The sequence below is a fragment of the Gobius niger genome, assembly GCF_951799975.1.
Source record: "Gobius niger genome assembly, chromosome: 4".
NCBI classification, from domain to species: Eukaryota; Metazoa; Chordata; class Actinopteri; order Gobiiformes; family Gobiidae; genus Gobius; species Gobius niger.
This window is the reverse complement of record NC_136855.1, coordinates 8,760,754-8,780,817: the sequence shown is the minus strand read 5'-3', so window position 1 is coordinate 8,780,817 and position 20,064 is coordinate 8,760,754. Positions and strand designations below refer to the sequence as shown.

Sequence of the window (20,064 nt, the reverse complement as noted above, 5' to 3'; positions counted from 1 at the left end):
AATGGCGCGACAGCGCCACCTACAAAAGTGAAAATACATTACGCCAATGGGGGAGGGGCCGAAGTAAACTTTGTCGTAGAGCGACGAGATTCGGTACAAATATTCGTCATGTGACGACCAAAAAAAAATATTATTGTGGCCACGCCCCCTGACAAACCGGAAGTCCGCCATTTTGAAAGGAAGCCCGGAGAATGCTGAGTCAGCGTTTTCGCTGACGTCGCATTTTAACGAACTCCTCCTAGGGCGTTTCACCAAATGAGCTCAAAATCGTTCCAGCTCATCTCGAGATGTGGGGCATCAAAAGTTATCCAAATTTTTTGGCTAAGTTTTACGGTTTGTTTGCGGCGAAGCCGCAATCTTTCCGAAGTATTTTGCGATTCATCAAAAACTAAAAATCGCTCCCATTCGCACAAACAAACTCCGATTAAAAATCGGAAATATACATTTTATTGACCTTTCACCCCTGGACGCAACAAATGTCAAAAAGTGACATTGGGCGCGATAGCGCCCCCTCCAGGTGCAGAAGAAAAATTGCATTATGAGAAAAAAATTAGTTTGTCGGAAATGAATGAAATTCGGCACAAAAATAGTTGATGGCGTCCCGATCCAAAAAGCCAATGAGACCCATATCGTATTTTGTACGGTGTTGCCATGGTGAATCAAAATACATTGCGTCCATGGAGGCGGGACCAACGTCAACTTTGTCGTAGAGCGACGAGATTCGGTACAGATATTCGTCATGTGACGACAAACAAAAAATATTATTGTGGCCACGCCCCCTGATAAACCGGAAGTGCGCCATTTTGACAGGAAATCTGGAAAATGCTGAGTCAGCGTTTTCGCTGACGTCGCATTTTAACGAACTCCTCCTAGGGCGTTTCACCAAATGAGCTCAAAATCCCTCCAGCTCATCTCGAGATGTGGGGCATCAAAAGTTATCCAAATTTTTTTGCTAAGTTTTACGGTTTATTTGCGGCGAAGCCGCAATCTTTACGAAGAATTGTGCGATTCATCAAAAACGAAAAATCGCTCCTATTTGCACAAACAAACTCCGATTAAAAATCGGAAATATACATTTTGTTGACCTTTCACCCCTGGACACAACAAATGTGAAAAAGTGACATTGGGCGCGATAGCGCCCCCTCCAGGTGCAGAAGAAAAAATGCATTATGGGAAAAAAATTAGTTTGTCGGAAATGGATGAAATTCGGTACAAAAATAGTTAATGGCATCCCGATTCAAAAAGCCAATGAGACCCATATCGTATTTTGTACGCTGTTACCATGGTGACGCCCGAGGCCCCCCATGTAAATCTAATGGGGCTGACACATGAAACTCACATTATACAACATTACAGCGCGTTAGCGCCCTCTGTCAGGAGCTTGTGGACATTGGTCATGGAAGTACGGCCCGTTAGGGCCGTCTGATGCTAATTGTGAAATTAAAAATACTACGGGCGCGCTAGCGCCCTCTGCAGGCTGGAGCCATTATTCACATGGAGAGGCTAAAAATGTTGCTTTGATGCTTACTGACAACGATTAATGGCACATCAAGGCAATAAAATGCAGTGTGGCAACGCTGGCGCCCTTGGTAGGGTTGTGGCAACAGAGGCGCTAAAGGAGGCACGGCCCGCGAGGGCCGTTCGATGCCGCTTGCGGCTTTAATCTGTACTTATTTTCAAAAATAATAAATACATTTTGAAATAAAACTTGTCTAAGCTCAGGTAAGAACATATCTCAGCATGTAAAAACGGTGGCCTGTTCCTTTAAGCTCGTGCATGACGGCACTTCGGACCGAAGTAACAACTTTTTGAGTGATAGTGCAGGATTTTAGAGGCAGTTGTGGTGAACAGGTCTGAAGAAGAAGAAGATCTTTATTTATATAGCGCCTTTCACAGACATATAGTCACAAAGCGCTTTACATTCTACACCCTAGAACATGGCTGAAACATGTAGGAGGAGGAAAATACATCAATTTAACATTTTTAAACTCCGTATAGTCCCTTTTAGCGTAATAAGTGTATTTTTTATAATTTTACACACAGTTTTTGAAAATTGTAATACAACAAAATATTCCAAAGCAGTGAGAACATTTTAGGCCTGTCTAAATAACCCACTGCTCTTTAACAGTATGTGCAGAATTAGGTCTGTAAATAAATGTGGGGCACTTGTGTTCATCCATCTTAAAGTAGGTGACCATGGGATGGCGCTGTTTCTTCGTCGCTCCACGGACGAAGAAGAAGAAGAAGAAGAAGAAGAAGAAGAGTGCGGAAGTGCTTCATCCAAACAGAATCCCGTTGGAAAATATCACAGCGCCCTTTTCCAAACTACACACCCAATACTGGATTTAGAACCGACCATCAGTCATAAAACACGATGGGAACTAGAGATGACGAGTACGACTACCTGTTCAAAGGTAAAGTATTGTTTTAAAACGCGCTCCGACTCGGAGTTTGCTGATTGGATAGAAAAGGCCAGCTGCTTCTGACAGGCTAGGCTAACGGGACTCTCTGAAATCCTGGCATTTCGCTCCGCGTTAGCCCATAATGGCTTGCGTCACTCACTCAGTTGTTGATCATTAATGCCATTTTAACGTTTCACAAACGCAGTAAAAACTATAAAACCAGGCCTCCTCTTGCAATCGAGTCAGTGTTCCGTGGAGTGTTAGTTATACCGGTCTTATCAGCTGAAGGCGATGGGGAAAATGTGCCTAACTCGATTTTAACGTCTAATAATTGTGTGCAGATAATCCAAATCAAAGTATATATCTTGTCTACAACCCAACCATAATCACGTCCCTTAACCTCAACCTAAATGATTTTATAACCTCAAACCTTGGTCATCATCAAATTTATAAGTCAGCCATTCGCCCACCGGGATGAAATGCCTTGAATTTATGAACTCCCCTGTGCTAACGAGATCCCTCAACCTTTGTGCTCAAGACGTGCTTATAGGGCTTTTAGATGGCTGTCAGTGATCTGCAATACATTGTTATGCCACAAAACATCAGCACCATTATGCTGAAACCTTAATATGAATGCTCCTTTTGCTGACTTGTAAAACTAGTGAATGTAATCGTTGTTATTTCAGGTTAGCTTGGGGTTAGCTGTGGCTAGCTTGTTGTCATAAAGCTGGACACACCTAATGCACACTCACCGCTAAGAAGTCTCTTGTTTTGTTTATTTGACCCTTAAAGCCTGTAGTGAAGAGGACACGAACTACAACCTCAAATTAATGATAAAGAAATATGAGTGCGATGGGAAAGCCACGTAATCCCAGAACGATTGTTTTACGATGCTAGCAACTAGAGGAGTCAAACTGCGGCCAAGCGGAAAACAAGTGGTAGCTTTAGGAAAGAGCATTTGAGACATTTTTTGTTTCGTTTATGTTCAGAAGCACATCTTTTTACACATTTTGCTAAGTTTCTGTTTGTCTAATTTAGTGTTCTCATTTGTTTACATCATTTGGCTTTTTAGCAGAGATGATGATGATGATGATGATGATCACAGTGAACCAGAGAGATAATTGAATTTAAGCTTTAATAATGCATGTGCTTTCCTTGTTTTACATCTAGTTGAGACATTTTTTAGTTCATTTTGGATTTAGACCAGGGTTTGTCCTGACTTGATCTTTATCTAGGACTTGGCAAGTCAAAAAGCTACTTGAAAGGTCAAATGTTTTATTTTTAGGTTGTACTTGGTGTGAAAAGTGTGAGAACCTCATATCTAATGTAAACTTTATGCTGGTGTTTGTATATAAGGCACTGGTTATCAACTGGATCAGGAACCACCATTACCAAAGGATGACAAGCCGTCATTAGTATGATGTAAAATGCAGTCTTTTCTCACAGATAGAAAACGTCTAAGCCTCTCCTCCGGTGCTGCTTTGCTTTGTGACGAGAGAAAAAAAGGAGGAAAAAGACTTTTCCTGTAGATATTTGATTAATAAACAAACTGACATTTCAGGAGGATTTCAGCTGCATCAGACCAGGTCGGTCAGATGTTTGTCAGTTCACCATATTATTGTAAACTTGTGTCATAATGCTAAACTGTTAGCCTCTAGCTGTTGCTGCTTCTTCGCATGTGGGGGTGAGGGGTGTGTTGGGGGGGGGGGGTGCTGTGAGGTGAGGGCATGGATCTATTATAATAAACAGGTGAGGGAGGTGCGAGTTGCCGCGCCGGTCTTCTTCTACTGTTTGCGAGTGTGGCGCATCTAGAGGAGCTTATTAGTAATGCATGGGTGCCGGACCGGCAAAACGGGATCGCTTAGAGAAGCTTTAAATGAAAAGTGTGAGAACCTCATATCTAATGTAAACTTTATGCTGGTGTTTGTATATAAGGCACTGGTTATCAACTGGATCAGGAACCACCATTACCAAAGGATGACAAGCCGTCATTAGTATGATGTAAAATGCAGTATTTTCTCACAGATTATTGTTGATTCTGGTCAAAACAACGCAGTTGCTTTAACAGACTCGAGTAATGCTTTTTCATTACAGTAGTAAATGTGTTCCCTGAGAAAGACTTGTGACCTTTGCATAAGTCTAGGTCGAGTGATTAGTACCGGTAATCTTTTTTTGTTGACTTGACTTTGATTCGGCATCATGGTTTCAAGGCAAAAGACCTTCAAGATATAAGAAATGTTTTGGAACGTATAAAGTGCATTGAGATTACAGTCTCAGACTTCTGATGAGAGTGTGGTGGCTTTGACAATCCTTTTGAATCATTCTCAAACCGTTTTTGGACTTAACACTGTAAATTATGGGGTGCTGCTTATATTTATAATACTGTACAAGAAAGAATGATTGAACACAGACCAATTTCTTGTTCTATGCAGCTCTTTTTTTTTTTTTTTACTTTGGGAAAGAAAATTAGATTATGGAGCACCATCTCCATAAAAGGGAAACACTGCAAAGACTGTACGAGATGAACGCTGCAGTCCATGCAACACATAATGGAGTTGGGATACAATATGAGTTGCTAGTAGCAAAGGATACCAATCTTTTGTTACCAATACTTTAATGGCCCTTAATTTACAGTAACAATACTTGAACAACACATTTTCAGTACCTATGCTACATTATTAATTAGCTTGAACAGTTGAACAATTATCATCAGGACATTCCTTAAAGCTGTCTTAAGTGATGTCTCTTTGAAATGTTTTCATCAGTAGATGGAGAAGTGAACTCTGCTCTGCTCCACCACCCCCCTCCCCTCACCTGGCTTTCCCCGTCGCCCACGGCCCTCCCTCCCCTCCACACTGTGTAGACCACACGCTGCTCTGATTGCATTCAATGAGTTACGGAAATCTCATTAATCTCATTAGTGAAACACACATTCATTTGCATAAATAAGTTTGTTCAAAATAAATATTTTGAGATTTACATTTATTTGCTAAACTGCAACTTTCATGAACTGCAACTGTTTTTGGACATTTAGAACATAATAATTCCATTTAGAACTAAGTTTACAGTGCAGTACTTTTTTCCCCCGCACCCCTTGAACGTCTCAGCCTCTCCTCCGGTGCTGCTTTGCTTTGTGACGAGAAAAAAAAGGAGGAAAAAGACCTGACAGTTCCTATAGATACTGGATTCATAAACAAACTGACATTTCAGGAGGATTTCAGCTGCATCAGAGCAGGTCAGATGTTTGTCAGTTCACCATGTTATTGTAAACTTGTGTCATAATGCTAAACTGTTAGCCTCTAGCTGTTGCTGCTCCTTCGCATGTGGGGGTGAGGGGTGTGTTGGGGGTGTGCTGTGGGGTGAGGGCATGGATCTATTATAATAAACAGGTGAGGGAGGTGCGAGTTGCCGCGCCGGTCTTCTTCTAATATTTGCGAGTGTGGCGCATCTAGAGGAGCTTATTACTAATGTATCGGTGCCGGACCGGCAAAACAGGATCGCTTAGAGAAGCTTTAAATGACTATTTATTTGAGCAGAACCAGATTTTTTCTTTTCTTTTCTGCGGCAACCAGTAACTTTCTTTCCCGCCGTCTCCAGGTATCGTTAAAACCTCGTTATTTTTCTTTCTGCTCCTCAGTGGTCCTTATCGGAGACTCGGGAGTGGGGAAGAGTAACTTGCTGTCGCGATTCACCCGAAACGAGTTTAACCTGGAGAGTAAGAGCACCATCGGAGTGGAGTTCGCCACAAGAAGCATTCAGGTGGACGGCAAAACGGTGAAGGCACAGATCTGGGACACGGCGGGTCAAGAGCGCTACCGAGCCATCACCTCAGCGTGAGTATGAGAGTTCCTGCGTGGTTCAAATGCATATTCAATGTCTAAGGTTCCACTTGGTGATGTCATGAGGTGGTCTGCTATGTTTTTGAAGTCCAGACAGCTTCAGTGGACTTAGTTTTAGCCTTTTTAAAACTGAGCTCACCGTTGTATTGAATGACCCAAAGCCTTTTCCTCATACACCTTTTTTTTCTGGATTATAAAATGTAAAGATGACAGTGTGAGAAGAATAACTGAGTCCAGCTCCCTCCCCTCACACACGCTGACACCGACACAGGCGGATAGTGATGCTATTTTAGGTGAAGGCCACACCTGAGCGTTTGCACAGTGATGGGACACTCCCCTTTTAGCAGCAGAGCCTGTTGGTCACGCATTACCACCTGCTCCCCATCAATGGCTTTGTCACACGTTAGATACATCACTGCACTCTATGGAAACTGCTTAGCTGCATTCTTGGCCTTTCTTTTAGGCAGTGTAGGCGACATTTTATTTTTTGAATGTACTTATTATAGATTGCAAAAATGTTTTTCATTGTCTATTGAATGATGCCTTTTGCTTTTCATCCTTCATCATTATTCAATCCAAGCCCATTACTCTTTTAGTCTATCAGTTTCCCTCACTTTAATATGTACTATAGACACTTCCCTGGAAATAGATGAATTCTATAAAATTCATACAGATAAAAGAGATAAAAGCTTATACATTTCATAACTGAGGAAAACATATTTGACCTTTTAGTGACCCAGTGGCTGCATGAGTGGTTAGCACTGCGCCTTTGCTTTCCATCACAGTGGCGTCGATTTACGGCTCTTTACTGCGAGCCGAGTCTTTAGGATCCGTTCATTTTTAAGAGCTGTTCCAAAAAAATGGCTCTTTTTGATACATTTTTTTCAATAACGTCAGCCAGATAACTCACAATATCTAAGACGTGATCAATAAAAGGCGCACTGTTTTAAACTCAAATCATCTAAATTTACGATGGGACTGATATTTACGCTTTGAAAAATATGTTTTGAATTAAACCTTGTGCCACAACCATAATAAAAAGATGCTGCAACTGTCAGGCAAATGATTTTTTGTGCATTTAGCTTTGACTTTAGGGCAAAATTGACTGAAAAAAAAGAAATAAACCTGCTCTTTTCAAAATTGAGATCCTGTTCGAACAGTTCCCCTTAAAGCAGGGGTGTCCAAAGTTTTTCCATCTAGGGCCGCATATTGGAGGACTGCAGATCAATGGTTAATGTAGTAAAAAGTTTAACTGGATGCACTTATCAATCAATCAATCAATCAATCTTTATTTATAGAGCGCTTTTCATACACAGGTGCATCGCAAAGTGCTTTGACATTAAAAAAAAAAAAAAAAGACATTAAAAACATTATCGCCCGTCAAACCCTCCGAATATATACAGCTATCACAATACACACACACACACCTACACCCCCTACCCTTTACTCTACACTCATGCTCACACACAGAATCAAAATCAAGTACAGTATCAGAGGTTTTCCTGTTCCCCAGACCTTTAATCATGTACAATTTTGGAACTTGCAGTGTTAAGTTCCATCTTTGGTAAAGTGTGCCAATTCAATTAAAGTCTGAGGGCCACCAAAATTTGGTCTGACGGCTGCATTTGGCCCCCCACTTTAGCATCACATCACTGTCTGTAATTCTTCAGGGTCAATTGTCTTTAGGGTTTCTAGTAGGTTTCCTCTCTGGTTGTAATCATCTACAGCCGCTGGGTCTCTGAAAGCTCAAATACACACTGATATCAAGTTTTGTTGTCTCATTTCAAATCTATACTTTTCCTCCAACACAGATGCTTTTCTAGGGTTAAAAATGTGATTCCTCCTTCACATCTTGTGTCTTGCTTTTTATAAAGTGCTCAAACCTGCGTGTTCTCCGTTGGCTGGTGTCACCGTGGGTCAGTGGAGCCTCCTGCTGACATGAACACATCGTATCATGTTCTCACGTCGACCCCTCTGTTCACAGGTATTACCGCGGGGCAGTCGGGGCGCTCCTCGTCTACGACATCGCCAAACACTTGACGTACGAGAATGTGGAGCGCTGGCTGAAGGAGCTGAGGGACCACGCGGACAGCAACATCGTCATCATGCTGGTGGGCAACAAGAGCGACCTGCGCCACCTCCGAGCCGTGCCCACAGACGAGGCCCGGGCGTTCGCGGGTGAGGCTTCGGTGACGCTAATATTTAATGAGAGGGCAGGGATTTGTCCTCAGCACTGCAATCACAGAAGCTCCCATATTTTCATCCTTCTTTTCATTCTTATGCAAATGTCCGTCACTGAAAAGGACAAATTAAGAACTAACTCGCTGGGAACAGAATGACACACAGTGAACACAAGACTGTCTCTAGTGTTTGCCGCCGCAGCATGTTGTTGAACCCTTCTTCTCTGCCCGCTCCAAAATTACTCACTTGTTTTGAACTGTAGCCCATGAAAAATGCATGTCTCCCTCTGACTCAGGCTCGTGACTCTCGGCTGTGTTTGTTTTTTTGAAATAACTATGGCATGGCCTTGTCGGAACCATCTGTTTGTTTGCTTTCCTAGAAAAATCTGGCCAGTTTTTGGGCAAAAAAGTCGATCAAAGTCGTAGAAGTACACGCAGTTTGCGCTTCACTGTCGCCTCCTTTGAGCGGCTCACTCACAGGAGACACTCAGAGGCCAAACAGCTGAAGAAACTCGTGTCGGTTGATCTCTTATCGTGTTTATATATTGTGCATCTCTTTCACGACAGCTGCGTAGGAGAGGCTGTGCGTAATTGCTTCTTACATAACTTTGAAAAAATCTCCCCCTTTTATCTTTCTGTCAATCTTGCAAAAAGTGAAGAAGTAAAAAGTACAGAAGAGCAGCAACATTTCAGCAACGGAAAGGAAAGTTATATTTGCATTGCATTTTTTGCACATGACTCTTTTCATTTTGTTAGCGGGAGCATTAAATTGTAATAAAAGTTGCAGACAAAATATTCTTCTGTTCTTTAGCTAAGTAATATTATATAAAACAAATGTTAAAGTTCTACTAAGACAGATGCACGTGACATAGATATAAGATAGAAGAAAACACCGATGTTCCATTCAGCCCCATTCATTGCATCGACTCCGAGTGACTGTGGAATGAACATGGCTGCCCTATCTCCTCCTATGAAACCTGTTCTTTCAAAGCCCTGCCCTCGCGGGGCGGGTGAACCGTCTCTGCTGAAGACCTTCTTGTTGTGAAGCATGAGCACAAACTGCTGTGCCACTGCGCAGCTCGTATAGAAATGCTCTGTGTGAAGCGCTTTGGTGGACTAGGCCTTCATCGGGGAAAGGTCGATCTCTGATACAATAAATAAATGTCATTAACTGATTCCGGTGGCATTCCAGTGAATAAATAAAGATAAAACTAAATCCGCGGGTCTTGTAGTGAGCGTCAACACTGCAGCGCTGTCTGTCACTGGTCTTCGCTTCACAATCAGCCGTTTGTGGAGCCTGAGTCAGACTTGAGCTGTTATCTGTGGAATGCATGTTTCTGATATCAGCTGCGCCGCTCTTTCTTTTACAGAGAAAAACGGTTTATCTTTCCTGGAGACGTCTGCGCTGGACTCCACCAACGTCGAGACGGCCTTCCAAACCATCCTCACAGGTGAAGCCTGAAAACGAGTGATTTTTGACCTGCCCTGTGTTTTAACCGTCTTCCCTTTGCTGTTAAGTGTGTTATAGCGGACATTGTGATCTAACTTTGTGCCCTCTGCTGGTGTTTTGTGTAACTACATTCAGAGCTATGAGACGTGGTGATGGTCGTGTCTGAGCTTATCTCTCACAGGAGCAGCCTCATGTTGACCCTGTTTCATCATGTGCAACACAAGCAGCTGGTTTATAAAGGAGTCTCTGTCTGTCTCCCTGCACTTGATAAACTCTGACCATTTGAGAAAAACTGCTGGGGAATTGGTTATTTGAAAACTGAAAAATATGTGCAAAAAAAGGGCCTTCAAAACATTCACCTGCAGTTTAGACTAATTTGCTTTTGAATATCAAGTTTTCCCCTCATTCTGGTTTACAAAATTAATGTGTTGTGGAATAAAAATGTGGGCAGTAAATGGCATTAAAAAGTATTATTATACGGCTCTTCACAACGCAAGTAGAAGCTCCGTTGATTTGAATGGGGTTTCCCAACGTTCTACCGGTCATTATTTTCTGATAAATGAGGAAAAAAATGATTGCTGCCAATGGCAACTGATTTCGTGCTTTCATATCACTCCGCACGTACGTAGTAGCGACACTATCTGTCCCCGTCACTGCGAGAGAAGTTAGCGCGAGTCTCATTTTCAACTTACCCATAGATTCACCACCATTCCTCCTCTCCAACTGCGCCTTCAACTAAGTACCTAGGCTAGCTACTAGCCTTGCTGCTTCTAGCCTAGCAAAAACGTTGCCGAGCCAAACTTTTGGGAACTATTTGCCGCAGAAGTCATTAGATAAACCTTTCGACCTTCATAAAAGTGTACTAAGTTTATGTTGTGTGTGTTCAGTTGGCAAATGGCCGTATAATAAGCGGGATAATGTATAGAACGCTGGTCATTATCGGGAAAATAAGCACCGACAGGGCGAACCGGACCCCGATGCGAAGCGGCGTTCTATACACTATCCCTTACTTACATTTGAACTGCTTGATGTTTTGTTTTAGCTGTTTTAGTGTAAGTTAGTGATAAAGATGTGTTTGAGGTTAGTACCAAATACCTGCGAAAAGCATAGCGGTAATGGCCCCCTTTAATCCTTTTATTTTCCCCCCGTTTCTTTTCCTCCAGAGATCTATCGTATTGTGTCGCAGAAGCAAATGTCCGAGCGCCAGGAGAGCGACATGTCTCCGAGCAACAACGTGGTCAACATCCAGGTACAGCCCACGGAGAACAAGCCAAAGATGCAGTGCTGTCAAAACATCTAGCCCCCGCCCCGCAGCCTCGCACAGTGCCCCCTCAGCCGCCCCTCTGCCCCGCCCCCCGACCTCCGCCGCTGTCGCCGGACCAAGCCACTCTTCAGTAACCACAACAACAACAACAACTCCCCTTTAGGCTCATTCATACTCTACGATTGATACGCAAAAGGATAATACATGTTTGTAGCCTTCAAAAAGTGCACTACAAGCTAAATCTGCAGCGCTCCTGTTGCCCCGGTGGCCTTGAAGGATGGGGCAAACGCAGTGTGTCGTAACCATGTGTCTCTCTGTAAACTCATGTGGTGATTTTCTCCAGAGCTTGTGGTTGTAGATGGTAGACCGCTATACTCGGTGGTGCCACACTTGGATATACGCTGTCTGGCCAAAAGTAAAGTCTCCACCTGAATCTTGGGTCGCTGCAGTGGGAGGGTCCAGGTTCAGCAACTGTTTCCACGGCAATAGTCTTCAGGGAAACGTAGCGATGCTGTTGTCTTGATCAGCTTTTACATAAAAATACGTCAACCAAACCCAAACGTGAGTAGACGGAGGAAGACGATTTAGCCACGTTTTTCAACTTCCTGAAAACCTCTGGATGCCGTGGCTTTCGGACTCTGCCGCTTTCTGAAGTAAAAGTCAATCATTACAATTTAGTTTTAAATCTTAGAAGCCTGAAAACCTTTTATTTCGTGATAAGTTAAGCCAGTCAGTGTTGAGGTTCCACTATTCCGTAGTAAGCGGCCCCTAAGTGTCCGAAGAGTGAGGTCAGCAGAATACTTGAATGGACCATCAATAGATTCATCAAAACAAGATCTGGGTGAAAAATAAATGCCACACTTTCTAGAAATAAATCGAAACTGGTTCTGGTGGAGACTTTTTCATTGGCCACGCGACGTATATTAAACATGGATCGTGCATTGCTCGCTTGAATAGTGGCGGTAAAGTGCTTGCATATCAAACGCGAGCCTAAATGAGCCTTCATACCCCTCCCCTCTACATTCTCCTCCCCCGAAAAAGAGACTGCCTGTCGGGGTAACAAACAGCCCGACCCACGTCCTGATATTTGAGTTTTTGTTTTTGGACCCCTGAAAGAGGTCACCATTTAGGGCGGACCCCCCTCTGTCTTTAGGCGAATGCAGGACAGTCTATACTTCATTACTGTAGACGCGCTGACTCTCATGTCTTAAATATATGAATGTGATTTTTCTTCCGCTCTTTTAGCCTGTATTTATCCTCCCGTGCGTCCTGTCCACTTTTTTGATCGACTATTATTGCTATTATTGGTGACAGTAAAAAGGAGTGGAGGAAGTTTTTAAACATAACATTTTGGTCGTAGCTCCGTATTCTCGGCAGCGTCTAAAAAACGTGGTTAAATGATTTGCTTCATCCTTTTGATGACTTTATTTAGTCTTTAGAGTGGAGGCAGGACTTTGGTAGAGTTGAGCAGCGTGACTCGCAGCGCACAGGCTTTGTTTGTTTTGCATTATTAGCCATGTGCTCTTGGGCATAGCATCTTTTTTTGTATTTTAAGCGCTGTTTGACTTGTACTCGATATCGGCAGCTACAACGCCCCAAAGTATTGGATCAGAATTATACGCAGTGGAGTCGTAACAACCATTAACAAGAGTTTCCGTAGTTTTGGCTGTTTTTGATACTTTGCTGCAGTCAAAATATTGATTTCTCCACTCTTTCTTACTGTCGCCCAATCTGAAACTTGTATCATTGTATCATATGTACTACTATGTATATGGGATTTTAACCACATCAAATCGAAATGTATGCCCTGTATTCACGCTTCTCACTTGGCGGCTGTAGCCTTTTTGACCCTTTGCCCACGCCGTAGCCCATTTCTGTCACATATTTAAGCATCCTGTCCAAACTTAAAGATTGCACTACCCAGTTTTACGCGAATATAAAGACAATTAGAATAGCGCGGTGCCATGAAATAGGCTTTTAATCTTCATCTGTGGAAAAACTCTGCAGAAAATGGAGAAAACACGGCAGAAAAGTAAAATCATGATCTGATAGTTGTTGTTTTTTTTGTGCAATATGTCTAATTTGAGCGCACCGTCGCAGCAGTGGGCTACATTTGCGTTTTCTTTTGGTTGCAAAGTGCTGTTTGGAAGCCACGTTGATATCCCACGTGCCGCTACGTGTCATGCATTTGGATCTTTATGCTGTGAATACAACGCTTCAGTGAACCGTGGAAGCGCTTTTTCAGGCTTTTTGCATGTCGTCAAAAGTCTGCATGGTTTCATGAGGAAAGAGAGAGAGACTACATTACATCTTTATAGTCACAAATCTACTGAATACGGTGCAGTTAAGAAATATCGTTTTTTTTTTGCGCCGAGCGGAATGGTCTTTCAAAATCATTTTTCTCCTACCATTCGCACGCTAATCACGATAAATCGATGTTGTCAAGGCTAAAATGGAACAAAATTAAGAAAATCGTGACTGAACCTTTGCATTTGTGTTTGTTTTTAAGGCTCTCCTGGTCAAATGGAAGACCTCTGTGATTTTTACAATGGATTGTGGCTTCTTGCTATGTCGATATTGCGATTAAAGAGTAATTTGGCGACATTTTGTGCCGCCGTAATCCAAACCACACTACTCAAAAACTGCAGATTATAACAACTTGCTGCCAGTTTAGGCCGAGTACAACACTATACTGTACGTTGTCGACCTCTCTCGACTTGAGTAAGTGTCCTATCGCTGATGTATTCTTCATGCTTTGCTCACAAATCACCCGCCTTCACGCACAATCGCACTTAGCCTTGAATCGACTTTCCCATTTTTATTGTGCTTCTGTTTCAAACAAAACGTCTCCACAACATCTTAATAATAACATTCCTATGTATATGTACTCGCTTGGCATGACACACACAAGTATAGCTCGCACTCGTACGCCAAAATATCCCCCCCCCCCCATTATTATTATTATAATATGCACTGACCAGTACTGTTAGTCACGCTATGAAATCTAGACTGTTTCTTGAAATAGGTAGACGTTATTGCCATCGCTGAGCTGTAGAGACATTATGCTATAACTATTGGTTCACTGTGCCTCCACCAAGTCATTACCCGCACTACATTAACACCCCCATAGCGATAAAAGACTAGAGTGGACGTGCAAGCGGCTGTCGTGGTCAAAGTGGAAGCCATCTTGAGACTGTATCATGAGCTAATTACAAAAATGAGCCCTCTAACTATTTCTTTTTGTTGATTATATTTCCATTTCAGCAAACTTTAATGGAAACATCCGATCATTTATTTTCAGAGGTGATGCTTAGTTTTGGAGGATCTGTACTGTACTTAAGTAGCCTTTTTATTGGGGACTTATTACTTTTACTCCACTACGTTGTATTCAGGCTCCAACATATTAGTATAGCAATGGTTGTTTACTTCCGGTCTTTATATTTTGAAGCCACAAAGTACTTACACTTAAAAACACTTGTGCATGTGTGTTTGTGTGTTGGTTTACATGCTAGCTTTAAAACCTGCAGTCACAACATGGCCGCCGCGGTACATGACAGTCCCGTTAACGTCCAGACTCGAGTTCTGCCAATCGCTATCAAAACACCCTTATATTAGCTTTAGCATTAGCTTTAGCCATCGTGTAAATGTACCCGTACGACGCTCACGAAACGCCTACGTACACCGAGCTGCCTCAAGTCCACGCATGGCTTTCACGACGGCTGCTAGTCCCTGTGGAGTGATTTGTAGCTGTCGTCATTACCCCGCCCATCCAAAACCCGCAGATGTTTAGCTAGCTTAACTTGTGAGGTTTTCGAGTAAAGCGTCGCGTGTATGTGGATGTCGCTACGTCAGATGTTAGCGCTGCGTTATTAAGTATGAGGAAGAACTTTTTTGCTGGACTCCGGTGCCAATGGCGTTCACGATGACAGAAGGCACGAGCTAGCTTTTCACTGCAAAAAAAAATCTGTCTTTAATGTGAGTTCAATTCCGAATATTAGCTTTGATTTCAGAGGTTTTGACTGTTTTTTGTTGTTGTTGTTGTAGTTATTAACACCCAGTAAGTCTTTCCTACATTATTTCAACAGACCTTTTTAAGCACTCGACTGGTAAGCTTTTCCATTCAGCTGCTACCTTTTTCCCGATTTGGCTGATTTTTTTTTTTTTTTTACATCAGATGACACTTCTGATTCTCAGCCTTATCACTGGGCTCGAACTGGCGACCACTCAGTTCTTGAGCAAAACAGCAGTCCGTTGCACTACCTTGAAATAGGTGGGAAAATATAGACTTACAAATGAAAAGGAACCATAAACGAGTCAATTCACCTCTCGATTCAAGATTAATATTCGGAATCAAAGATATTTTGGTAACTACACATTATGACCTAGTAGTAAAGCATTTGTTAATACTTAATTCATCATTTATAATCTCATCTTCATAAGCTCAAGAGAATGAGCCCAACCCTTTTCCTGACGTTAACCATTCCGGTCATGTGCTTAAGTTTAACCTAGATTTGTACATAAGTAACAGAATGCTAACCATGCTACATGCTAGCGGCTAGCTTCCAGTGCCGTTTTTCCTCTCCTACTGGACAGTTTTAGTGTTCTAATGAAAGAAAGTGTCCAAACATTCACATAAAGACCCGACATTGACTTCTACTTTGAGTGAATAGTCCGACAGAAACGGCTAAAAAGAGAGGAGAGAAAAGAATTCCTGTGTATGACTGTAAGCTGACAGTCTCTTAAATGACGAGTAAGGTTTTGTGAATGTCTATAAATAATGAATAAAGTATTGCTTTACAAATATGTCACAAATGTTTAATAGTGTGTAGTTATTATTTTTGCAGCGGTCATTTTTGTTTCTCCATCTCTTTAATCTTTGATCTTGTTTTTGTTTACTTTCTGATTGAAATCTAACCGACTGTAATTCCCGTTTCGAAGGCGGAAGAGTGTATCGGAGACTTGATGTTTCTCTTTTTTTTATTTTTACAGGGGGGTCACTGAATGATTTTTGTGTTTTGTACAGATTGACGAATTGTACAATTGTGTCTATATCTTTTAAGTTATCTGTTCATCTTAATAAAGCGCACCAGTCGTAAAACTGTGTAGAGTCCTGAGTTTTCTTCTCTTCTAAAAGTGTGGCTGCTTATTAAGAAGGTTTGAAGTGTCTTTCCAGTGTTTCTTGCTCTTTTACTCATTAAAGAATTAAAGGCATTGGTGTTTTATGCTTGGTGGCCCAGTAGATACAGCACAGATTTAGTAACCCGAAGGTCTGGGGTTCAAACTCAGTCAGCACTGTCTTATTTTCTTTAGTAATAGTAGCAGTAAAGTAAGATACAAATAGTACAAACTGTGCTTCAATTTTTATTAAAAATGTATGGGTGAAGGGAAGGGAGCTATGATTTAAACAAGTAATCAGAGGTGGGACTAGAACTTAAAATGCTGATGGAGAAACATTCTGTCACATTTGCAGTGCCTTAACCACTCAACCATTGGAAACACACGGTACCTTCTCCACAAACAGATTATATCAGAACAGCCACTATGCGCCCAAAGAATGAGATCAGGTTATTGGATCTATGGACTTTTTCTTTTCCAATATGACAATGCCAGGAGTCATGGGGCTCACATCGTGAAAGAGTGGTTCAGGGAGCATGAGATGGATTGGCTTTTGGCCACCAAAGACAGAGTCCAGATCTTAACCCCACTGAGAATCTTCGGATGTGCTGGAGAGGGCATTACACAGTGGTCACACTCTTCGATCATCAATACAAGATCTTAGTGAAAATGATCTTCTTGCAGAAGCTTATTGAAGCAACGCCACAGTGGATGAGAGAAGTAAACAAAATTAAAGGTTCTACAACCTTAGATATCATATAATAAAGGCTCGTACGCGCTGCTGGCCAATGGAGGGCAACGTCCGAACGCGGCGGCCATCTTGCCACAGGGAGCTCGCTCACTCATAGCATTGTGTTTTATGGTGCATATGTACTTTTAAATAACCAGACCTGCTCTACAGATTTTCAAACGGTTTGGTTTGTTATAAACATCAGAGATGTAGTTATGACACTACATACAGTACATATCAACATGAACATTATCAATATGTTCCATGTTCATAATTATAGCCACCTTAAAGCAGTACTAAGTAACGTGTTTACCTTTTCGTTGTCCCTGTGAGGGTAATACAAGTGTCTATGGGATGATTGGAGGGTCTTTCATCTCCCCCTGGTGTCTCTGGCCAGAAAACCATGCTTGCAACTTGACTGCCACCGGACCGGAGCAACCAATACACACTAATAGAATCACGAAGAAGAAGCTAACAGGCTAACGGGCAAAGCTAGCTGCGGGCTAGCGTCACTTTAAACAGTATTTACAGCCAAGTTTGAGTGAAAAAAAATATTTCCTTTGTATAATTGGATGTACAATATCCCTCTCTCCCTTCGTCTTTTCTGTCAGCGTAGTATTTACTCTCCATAACAATTAATAAGTTAAAAAATCGCAACTTGCTACGACACCTGCAGTTGCGCTTATGGCCTCTAGGGGCAAGAGTTACTTAGTACTGCTTTAATAATGTTTGTAAGAAACCATTTTGCCATTTGTAAATCCGTCAAGATTTCAGCGCGATAATAGGATTTGTGTTCGTGCTGATCACTCACTTATTTGAACTCGTCAGAAAGCTTCCCTGTGGCAAGATGGCCGCCGGTTATGCCGGAAGTGACCTTAAGACATCTAGCGTTTATTATATGATATCTATGGCTACAACAATTAGAAACTAAAGGACAGTCCAAAGTGGGTGTAAACCATGTCTACACCAGAAAAAAAACACAATGAAATGATCTATCTAAAATTGCAGAAGCCCAAGTACTACAGTTTTTGTTCTACTGATCTAGACTCAATTATTTCACTACCATCTTAAACCTATATAACACGATTTCCATTGAATCTGGTTTTGAACAATTTTTATTTCTTTGACAGCCTGAGACAAAGGATTTTAAACGGCAACATTTCTTTTTCTTTCTTTTTTTTTTACAAGAGCTTTAAAAAAAAAAAGGTGAAAAAACTAAAAGCCACAGAGAATAACACCTGATTGTCTTCATGTCCCGTTATTACTGAGGACTATTAATAAAAATAATACAAATAATCGCAAATTCTCCCACATTCTGGAGAATTTACTCTGTCCTGTCACAGTAATGAATCGATTAAAAGAAAATGTTGTCATTCAACGTATGAAAATAACATGACACACCTACTGACTAACGCAGAACTTTTTGGCATGCAAAAAAAAAATCAATAAAAAAATAGCACAATAACATTAGCAGTAATATGTACACTATACATACAAAAGTATATTTGTCGTGTGAGATATTGTTAATGTAAACCCGGAATCTGAAAAACATGTTAAAAACTGCATATTTACACATGTGCATTAATGCTGTTTCCTAATATGAGGCCGGTGTTGTAAAGAAATGATCTGGACGGAGGTATTTTGCCCTGATTTTAGACTGTCAGGCTGCAATCAAAAACAATTGAGAAAAGGGTGTCATGCAAAGGCGCGGATTTCTGTTTTTCAAAGTAAAAGTTGAACAAATCATCCACTTGAAATATGAAATTACAACTTTGGATTAATAATAATAATAATAATAATAATAATAATAATAATAATAATAATAATAATAATAAAATCTAAGCCTGTTCAAACAAATGCGTCAGTCCATTAAGCGAGGAATGACACGTGTGTTCCAAGACACTAAAACAGTTTCTTTCCATTATTAACACATTATAGGATGATGTTTAGTGGCCACTGGATGAGTTTCCGACTGCACAAAAAGCAGAAACATAACGGAATATGAGTTTACATTTTGCTTCTTCTCCATTGGGTTCATCGTTTGGAACTTCCTGCTTTTTATTCCAGCTAAAAATGAAGCCTTACAGAGGCCAATTCACAACCCGACACAGTCCTCACTAAATACTTAAGCCCAAAAGCCACAATTAAGCATGATGTGCCCTCTTTAACGTTTGAATATGCAGCCTAAATTCAAGAAATGATAGATCTTAAAGAAACCTCAGCCATTTCAGACAACAGCGGCCTCATATTTCTATAATCCCGTATTACTGGAGTTCATTCAGCGATATTGTAATCCACAGTTGATCTCTTGTGTTCCCAAAGTCCGCTCGAGTCTCAGGAAACGTCCTTGTCATTGTCCATTCTTTTGGAGGAGACTTGGTTCGAGCTTTCCGTGAGTTCAGTAGCAAAAGCGCGGGTTGAAATAGATCCCCCTTTGTCCTCTGAGGGGAATTCACACGCACCGTCCTGCTCATATATAATAATACACTGATTACGATGGTTCAGGGATAGAAAAAGTTAGAGCTGTTATGTGCAATAAATAAAAAAAGAAGACATTTGAAGACATGACATTAATAGAGCACAGTGGTCGGAGCTGTTTAGCCATGTTATACTGTGCCCTCATGCACAACATCTGGAGATCTGTCTTGCTCTGATCATAGAGGGTATGCAGATGATGTCACAGCATGGCAACAGAAGCCAAGTGAGTGTCAACGTTGGAGCCATGAGATGTATTTGTTTTGAGACTCGGTCCAGAACATAGATGGTGGTTTGGAATGAAAATTATGAAGTGTTAAAAATACTCGTAATAGGGGTCGCTTCACAGCAAGAAGGTCACGGGTTCTATTCCCAGACATTCATGTTGCGGCCTTTATGGACATTGTGTGTTCTTCCTCATGTCTGCGTATACTTCTGCAAAACATCTTTTTGAGATTCTGAATCTCACATGGACTTGAAATAGAAATAGAGATCTGGATTGTGTGGCCAAAACAGCAAATATTTCGGGAATTAGGGGGACTTTCCATGTTGTTGTTCATTTGGCCACGACACACACGGGACATGCTACATGTGAACACGCCACGGCGG

The 20,064-nt window shown here is 41.6% G+C and overlaps 1 protein-coding gene across 1 annotated transcript; it reads left to right on the top strand.

The window, feature by feature from the left end:
- Positions 1 to 2,237: 2,237 nt before the first annotated feature.
- On the top strand, positions 2,238 to 11,381 carry rab11a (RAB11a, member RAS oncogene family). The gene is made up of 5 exons (XM_079555902.1): positions 2,238 to 2,414; positions 6,040 to 6,235; positions 8,226 to 8,419; positions 9,792 to 9,872; positions 11,035 to 11,381. Exons 1-5 carry the CDS (start codon positions 2,375 to 2,377, stop codon positions 11,169 to 11,171), a joined length of 648 nt encoding a protein of 215 aa, XP_079412028.1. The 5' UTR covers positions 2,238 to 2,374; the 3' UTR covers positions 11,172 to 11,381.
- The last annotated feature ends 8,683 nt before the right edge of the window (positions 11,382 to 20,064 follow it).

Excerpts from the sequence above, each read along its gene's own strand:
- rab11a (XM_079555902.1), top strand. The coding sequence starts at position 2,375 with ATGGGAACTAGAGATGACGAGTACGACTACCTGTTCAAAG. Across the intron at positions 2,415-6,039 it reads GTACGACTACCTGTTCAAAG|TGGTCCTTATCGGAGACTCG; the intron begins GTAAAGTATTGT and ends TCTGCTCCTCAG. Across the intron at positions 8,420-9,791 it reads CGAGGCCCGGGCGTTCGCGG|AGAAAAACGGTTTATCTTTC; the intron begins GTGAGGCTTCGG and ends TTTCTTTTACAG.